Raw genomic sequence first — 8,055 nt, 5'->3', positions numbered from 1 at the left:
AGGGACTCTGACGAATCCTCGAACCCAGGTGACGAATCAGCATTCGTTTCGTATCCGTACGCGGGGTGCGAAAGGTCCCTACTAAGGGAGATATTAGTGCTGGTCACGCTCTATTTGGGACAGTACATGGGGTAAATGGTTATGGTCTTTTGTATCTATTCGAAGTGGCTTATGCGAACATTTTTGGCTGGTTTGCATGATTCGCATGCCCATTAATGCAGCTGCAGGCCATGCTGATGTCTACGCGAACAAGCACATAATAATAATATACATGGGGTAAATGGATTAAACCATTCGTACTCTGTGTATAACGTGTCCCTTATTTTCGGCAGCATACCCCTAGTACGGGCCCTATAGGGAGTCGTAAAATACCGGGAGGCGACACGAGATGCACAACCGCGTCGGATGATTGCCTCAGCTCGGGCACGAGTGCTGAGACCTCACGCGCTGCATGAGGGACTTCCCATGAGGTCAAAGCGGCGCAGGTCATGCAAAAGGACGCGTTCGCTGTTTGGTCCAAAAAATTTGAAAACTCAATAAAATTATCCTGCACACAACGAATCCAGTGTCAGCAGTTCGTTTTGTTTTTCTAAGTAATAATACTTTGTGCCTTGGCCTTCGAAGTAAAGGATGATGGAGCTTGACAGAGATGACTGCCAAAGTGATGAGTCCACCGTGGAAGATGTAGATGACGCCACGTATTCACTTGGTGACCTGAGTTGTGGGGATGTTCAGCTGTGGGCTACAGGTGAGATTCTTTCGTTTGCATGTTTTTGTCTCTTCCTTGTGGACACGAATGTATAATCTGTAGCATACCTAAGTGCCCGAACTGACCCGATAAATTAGGTGGTCGACACCATCCTTTTCATCCTAGTCTGCCCACGATGCATTGTTTGTTCACTGTGACAGGATATTTATTGAAGTCCTGAAAATTTACGTGTGTACCTAGTATGTATCATCACCGTAGATGATGTAAACCTCCATCCTCAAACCATACTTTGTCTATGTGCAGATCGATGTAAGAGTGGTAGTGCCATCATGGTGTACAGGCCTATGGAAGGTGCAGTGATCCATGGAATTTGCAAACTGCTGACAATGAGACAGGCGAGTGTTACTGAGGCGACGGAGTCATTCCTGCATGTTATTATGACACGGTTACACAAGGCATCAGGTACTGCAAATCTGCTACGCCAGGAAGTGTGCCAGCTGAAGGCATGCAAGGGTGCTGATATTTCGCAAGCATGGCAACAAATGCTGTCCGTCATCGCAACAGCTATTCCCGAAGTGAAAATCAATTGTGAAGGTCAGTGCGTTTTGCACGCATGTTGGAAAAAAATTGGCTTCTGACTAGGTATGCAGACTAGGTATGCAAACGCTGGCTTTTGAATACTAGTACAGTCTCTGCAACCACCAGTCCTTATATGTTGTCTTTTTCTTTTCTCTTCTTCAGATTTGGAAGTTACATCTGCAGTGCTAGCGAATCTGATAAGCTACCTGCATGCCACGGCTGCCGCTGCTATCAGGAAAGCGTCAATAGCACCATCCAAAGCTGCTGAAGCCATCCCCGAACCGGTGATTGACAATTTGTCTCACCTTGCTGAAAAGTACCATGGTGGTTGGTGCTTGGTGGCCGTGCGGCGTGAGCTGGAAGGAGCAAGGTGTCGCAACGACAACTTGCTGCAGCTACCTTTATTTGGCAAGGATGCCGTGACAAGCCTTCAGCCTTGTTTGGAGAATTCAGGTGGCCCGGCGTGGCTCGGAAGCTCTGTATAAGACACCATACGTCACAGATAAAAACAACTGAACCAGTGATATGTGAATTTTGTGCTTGTGTGTGTGTGTGTGTGTGTGTGTGTGTGTGTGTGTGTGTGTGTGTGTGTGTGTGTGCTTCTGTGATAAGTGGTATAAGCAGTCCACAGGGTATTCACCTTGAGTGCATTAGCCGATAGTGTGACTTTCGTCGCACAGAACCTTCTTCAGTTGGTCAGGTGACTCGGCGTGGCTCGGAAGCTCTGTATAAGACAAAATACGACACAGATAAAAACAACTGAACCAGTGATATGTGAATTTTGCGCTTGTGTGTGCACGAGCATGCATGTGTGTGTGTGTGTGTGTGTGTGTGTGTGTGTGTGTGTGTGTATGTGTGCTTGTGTGTATGCTACTGTGATAAGCGGTACAAGCAGTATACAGGATATTGACGGGTATTCACCTTGAGTGCATTCGCCGATAGTGTGACTTTCGTCGCAGAGAACTTTGCTCAGTCGGTGAGGCGACTCGGCCTTACGTTTCCTGAAGGCAATGTGTTCAGAACAGTTATGAACAGCTATGAACAGTTAAGAAATGACAAATATTGTTTGCAGTTCATGGGCCATATAGATGTGAAACACTTTGAATGCAGAAGAATGAGGATAGTGGCATCAAATACTGCATGGATTCTGTTTGATATGCTACTTTTTTTCCCTTCCATGGAAAGGTGAGTACATCGTCGAACTTCATCTCGAAACTTCACACAAACCTAGAATGGAACTTGGACAACATGAAGGGGCCATGGGCATGGTGTGTTTAGTGGAGAATTATTCCGAAAACAGGGGGTCATTCGCATTGACTCAATTCAAATTTGAGTACATTTCGTGAATAACTTACCTTGACATTCCGTCGTCTCCAAAGCAGTGAACTTCCAAAAAAAAATTAAAAGCCGCGGCTCAACCTAAGGTAATGCGTGGTACGTATCAGAAACAACCAGCTTTCGCTCTGGAGATCCAGAATAGCCTCGAAGCATATAGCAAAAACAATTGAGAAAAAGAAGATGACGACGACGTTTCAATCACGCTTCAAATTTCGCGGGTCGAGTGCGGCAATCCTCGGATCGTGAAATGTGTGGCGTGTCGCCTCCCGGTATTTTACGACTCCCTGGCCGTGACACATAGACTACTGAATTCAGTAGTCTATGAAAGAGGTTCACCACGAATCACCTGGGAGTCGTACTCAAACTTAGTTTGAGTACGACTCCCTGAGGTTCACCTTCTACTCAACCACACTCAACGAATTTATATTTTTATTTCTCCACGCAGTGCCACAGCGTCAGGTTGTCCTTCCCGGCGCCGTGCTAGTGGTGATAATAATTATGAGAATTCGGCGAAATGTCACCTTAGCTCTGGTCCTTCTTGCTACAGTACCGTGGATGCTTGTGATGATCTGGACTACCGTTTCACAACACGGAATCCTGCTGGATCCGAACGCGTCGCATCTACTGCACTCCCCGTCGCCGACTTGGCGTGAGTATTCAACAGTGGCAGTTCGACTGGCCAGAATCGAGAGACATCAGCTGAGACGGGCACCAGCGGCGACCAAGGCAGTCGAAGCGAGCGTTCTGCAGCATCTCAGGTCCGCTCTGCAGTCGCACCGCTCAGTAGTGGAAGCAGTACCAGTAGCAGCAGCAGCAGCAGCAGCAGCAGCAGCAACAGCAGTACCAGCAGCAGCAGCAGTAGCAGCAGCAGCAACAGCAGCAGCAACAGCAGTACCAGCAGCAGAAGCAGCCGTTACTGTCAGTGCACCACAGGGCAGTGAAAATGTAGTGAACAGTGGTCACAGCAATCAGGGACCAAGTCCGGGACCAGCAAAAATACTTGTGCAAGTAGTGGATTCTGCTGCTCGAGGAAAGACAGTACAAGGTGGACACATCGATGGTGTTGAGCGTGTGCGGCTAAAGGTGCTGGTGAAAACCGGTCCGAAGAATGGACAGCAGCGTAGCAATGTGCGTTTCAATTGGGTGGACAAGTGTAATCTTGGTTTGCTGCATAGGAAGCGTCTGAACGCCGAGCACGGTCGTGTGCAGTACGGACGCCAGCTTTCCTTGCTAAAGGACGTATACTACAACATTCCCGGCCACAAGTATGTCGGTGAAGGAGGCCGGACGATTCTGGACGTCGCGTGTATGTTTGTGACGGGTCGCGACGCCAACGCGGCAGAGAATGCACGCCTCCAGCAGGAGTTCGACGAGAACGGCGACATCATGATGGGCAACTTCACGGACAGCTATGACGTCATGACGGCCAAGACCGTTTGGATGCTGCAGTGGAGCGTGGAGACGCTGCAGTACGATTACGTCATGCTCATCGACGACGACGCCACCATCATCTGGTCCAACTTCGTGCCGCTGGTTCTGGCGTCAGCACGAGAGCGTCTCTACTGCGGCCACCAGCATACCACACTGGGTGCGAAGCACTGCGAGAACGACACCAAGGGAGAGATGCTCAAGAAGAACTGCGTCAGCTGGAAGCAGTACAACAAGGCCGACTACCCGCCGTTCGCGTCGGGCTTCGCCTACTTTGTGTCGCGCGACGTGGCCAGGGTCATCGTTCGCTCGGCGCTGCTGCGCCTGACCACCCCGGGACTGCCCGGCAATGTGGAGGACGCCATGGTGGGTGTCCTGGCCAAGGATGGTGGCATTGATCTTACGCCATCGCCGCGCTTCGTGCACTACGGGCACGACAACGTGCCGCGGGCGTGCCGCCAGCAACCGGCCCCGGCCGTCTTTGGCAACGCAGAACAGTACATTCTCAACACGCTGACCAGCAAGGGGAAAAACGGTCAACTGCTGTGTATGACATAACGTCTAGCCATCGTTTCAACGGCCTTGACTTAATACGCCGTCAACTCGCTTTGCACACTATGAGCATGACACCGTACCCAGAGTGTGCCGCCAGCAGTCTCCTCCGGCCATCTTTGACTACGCTGCACAGTACGTTCTCGACACGCTGACGAGTAAGGGGGGCAACGGTCAACTGCTGTGCATGAGGTAACGTTAGGCTTGCGTGAGACATTATCGCAGTATATCTAGCCATCGTCTCAACAACACCCTTGACTTAATACGCCGTCAATTCGCTTCATGCACTACGAGCACGATAACGTACCCAGGGCAGTCAGTACATACCCACCAGCTGTGTTTGGCAACGCGGCACAGTACATTCTCAACACATTGACGTGTAAGGGGAAGAACGGTCAACTGCTATGCATGAGGTAACGTCAGGTTTACATAAGACCTCATGTTAGACTTGCGTTAGACCTCATCAGAATATATAATTACAGTAAATATCGGATATAACGTGCCCCTTTGATTTTTGAAAATGTATCACTATATCCGGTGCATCACTATAGCCGATTTGCATGTTTGACCGACACATGGCACATGACTGCACATGAAATGATGCGTACACGCTGGAAAAAGCATGCTGAAAGTGCATGCATGCTCCGCGGACTGTGTACCGGTGCATGACACAGAGCAGTGCATGGCAGTGCAGTACGACAGACTGTACATGTACGAGTACTAGAACTTCGATACATCATGTGGCATGGCTGCTTCTTCAGCGTGTTCTCCAAAAAAAGCCTGAGCTGGATCCGTGCTCACGTAGATCGTAGATCTACTCGGTGTCCAACGAGTTGCGTAGAGCCAGAAATAGACATGAGTGGCTGTGTACGTGAGTTGGCAACATCATCGTGAGAGGCAACACAGCCAGAAACGGACAAGAGCATGCAGAAAGATCACTCTTGATCATTATATGCGATATTTTCCTGTACATTTGATATGGTTTGCTTCCTGAAGGCCATCACAATAAGCGATATATCGGTATAGCCGATAATAGTGTATATAGTGATATTTTAGCTGTATTTTTTCAGATTTGATTTTGATTTTGACGTGTTCTATCACTATAACCGGTATATCATTATATCCGGTCACTTTATAAACGATACTTACTGTATAGCCATTGTCTCAACAGCTATTTTCGCTGAAATTTGGCCCGTTTTGAATACTCACTTTAATCAAGCCATTGCATGCTCAGGACAGCCAAAGACTCGGTACGTCTTCTGTTTTCTTGATAGTTTCAACACTTGGTCAGTTAGAAGTCTTGTTCTAGATTTTAAATCTATAATACAAGTATGGACTCGGATGGAGAGCCAAGGATAAATTTATAGTAAAGAAAAAAAGGACCAAGAAACTACAAGTTACTGTACGCTAAAATGTCCACTAAAACCACCATTTACTAAACAATCAGGTCATGCGATACCATTGCACGACCTTGACCGATGGTACTGACGTTCTACAACTAACTGGCTAACAGTTCTGTAGTGTTCACGTCTACATACGCGCTGTGGCATTCCTTGGCCACTCCAGACATTCATGATAGGAGTACATCGTGTCATGTTTAATATGCATGTCGCATGTGCCGTTTCCCGGAACGCGCGTGAAACGGATTTAGCGACTTTTAGTAAAGAGGTTTAGCACAACGAAATTCGTTGTTCATTTTCATTTTGCCGCAGTACGAAAAAGCCGACCGAAATTCGCTCAATTTTGATTTAGCAGAACGTTCGCAACGAACTTCGGCGTTGCTACTGGATACGACAATATATTCATCTACGGCGAGACGACCCAAGTCCACGATGAGCGCCCATACGCCTGCCTGCAACGCCTAGGTGCCCACAATGTTACCCTCAACCTGGCGAAAATCCAGTTTCGCCAAACTCGCCTGGCCTTCATGTATACTATGTACAGTCGCCGGGGCACTCAGGCTGCACCACACCACAAAGAGAGCATTGCTGTTTTCGCCACACCCAAGTCAGCTTCCGATATCAAGAGTGTCCTGGGTTTGGCGACATTCATGCGCCACTACATCCCCGACATGGCCACCAAGATGGCACCCCTGCGGAAACTAATTGGCAAGGGTCAGCAGTGGGATTGGTCACCTGAGGCTCAGGCAGCATTCGATGCCATCAAAGCCGACATAGCAGCTGATTGGGCCCTCGCCTACTTCGACCGTACCAAACACACTCACCTTTACGTCGATGAGTCACCCGTTGGCCTTGGCGCCACCCTCTGCCAGTCTCCTGAAGCCGTCGTCCAGGATCACTCCGAGCTGAAACCAGTTGCATTCGCGAGCCGCAGCCTGAACCCCACTGAGCAGGGCTATTCGCAAACGGAACGCGGAGCCCTCGGTGTGAAGTACGGCTGCTTGCGCTTCTCCCATTGCCTCAGCGGCGACCCCGGCTTCACGGTCTACACCGACCACAAGCCCCTTCTACAGCTGCTTCACCCGTCTTCTTGACCTCCACCCCGAACTAAAGGGGCACTCCGGCTTCATTTTCGACGCCGAGTTTTCGATGCCAAGACGCCTCCAGCTACCGTCATGTTCGGCCGCCGCATCCGGGACACTCTCCCCTGCCTGTGCACGGCCCCAGCACCAGATGCGACCGTCAGGGCGAACAAGGAGCATGCGTTCCTCGCCCGCCAATGCGAGGCGGCGAACCAACATCGAAGTGCACAACCGCCTTCGACCATCACCCTCAAGCCGGGTCAACAGGTTCTGCGCAAGAACGAACGGCAGCACAACAAGCTGGACTTCATCTGGGTCCCCAACCAAAGGACTGTGGACGAAATGACGGCCTCCTCCGTGATCATCACCCATCCAGTCACATCCAGTTATTATTATTACTTCGAAGTATTATTGTAAAGCTTTCCTTTTGATCTTGTCTCTTATTGTTGTGACCTTTCCACAATAATTGTTTTGCATTGTCAAAAAAAAAGAAAAAAATCCAGTCACTGGCCAGCGGATCTCTAGGCATGTGTCATTTATGAAGCCGGCCCCTGCTATCGTGGTCAACTCTCTGTCGCCTCCGCCTCCACTACCTACCCCGCCGCCACCGCCGTCGCCTCCGACAACACCACCACTGCCCTACTGGCGGCGTCAACAGCCACCGCGCTTGGCCAATGCGGCCCACAAATTCAAGCAGCACGCGCGACCTGATGTAGGCGTGCGTCACGTCCATCATGAATCTCAGATGGGTTTCAGTTCCCCCCCCCCCCCCTTTATCCTTTTTGTGGTCACGTTCTTTCTTTTTAAACACTAGACTGAGCCATAAAAAACTTGGGAAGTTCCCGTGACCACTCTTTTTCTTGTGCCGCCTTGTCTGGTCCGTTTTACACTCGTCAAATTACTTTACACTCTGCGGGTAACCAATCTTCTCTTTCTCTCTCTCTCTCTTTCTCTCTCTCTCTCACTC

The 8,055-nt window shown here is 49.6% G+C and overlaps 2 protein-coding genes across 2 annotated transcripts; both read left to right on the top strand.

Annotated features, from left to right (window-relative positions):
* Positions 1-465: 465 nt before the first annotated feature.
* On the top strand, positions 466-1,812 carry LOC135820912 (uncharacterized). The gene is made up of 3 exons (XM_065333964.1): positions 466-748; positions 1,013-1,303; positions 1,451-1,812. Exons 1-3 carry the CDS (start codon positions 631-633, stop codon positions 1,771-1,773), a joined length of 732 nt encoding a protein of 243 aa, XP_065190036.1. The 5' UTR covers positions 466-630; the 3' UTR covers positions 1,774-1,812.
* A 1,254-nt stretch (positions 1,813-3,066) lies between these two features.
* LOC135820911 (uncharacterized) lies at positions 3,067-6,085 on the top strand. Its single transcript, XM_065333963.1, has one exon. The coding sequence runs from the start codon at positions 3,125-3,127 to the stop codon at positions 4,610-4,612; it is 1,488 nt and encodes a 495-aa protein (XP_065190035.1). The 5' UTR covers positions 3,067-3,124; the 3' UTR covers positions 4,613-6,085.
* The last annotated feature ends 1,970 nt before the right edge of the window (positions 6,086-8,055 follow it).

The sequence above is a fragment of the Sycon ciliatum genome, chromosome 7, assembly GCF_964019385.1.
Source record: "Sycon ciliatum chromosome 7, ocSycCili1.1, whole genome shotgun sequence".
Lineage (NCBI taxonomy): Eukaryota > Metazoa > Porifera > Calcarea > Leucosolenida > Sycettidae > Sycon > Sycon ciliatum.
This window is presented reverse-complemented; position numbering and strand designations above follow the sequence as displayed.

Bases quoted from the DNA above. Each gene is read 5' to 3' on its own strand.
- LOC135820912 (XM_065333964.1), top strand. From the start codon at position 631: ATGATGGAGCTTGACAGAGATGACTGCCAAAGTGATGAGTCCACCGTG. The intron at 749-1,012 runs GTGAGATTCTTT...GTCTATGTGCAG, and splicing joins TGTTCAGCTGTGGGCTACAG to ATCGATGTAAGAGTGGTAGT. The intron at 1,304-1,450 runs GTCAGTGCGTTT...TCTCTTCTTCAG, and splicing joins AGTGAAAATCAATTGTGAAG to ATTTGGAAGTTACATCTGCA.
- LOC135820911 (XM_065333963.1), top strand. From the start codon at position 3,125: ATGAGAATTCGGCGAAATGTCACCTTAGCTCTGGTCCTTCTTGCTACA.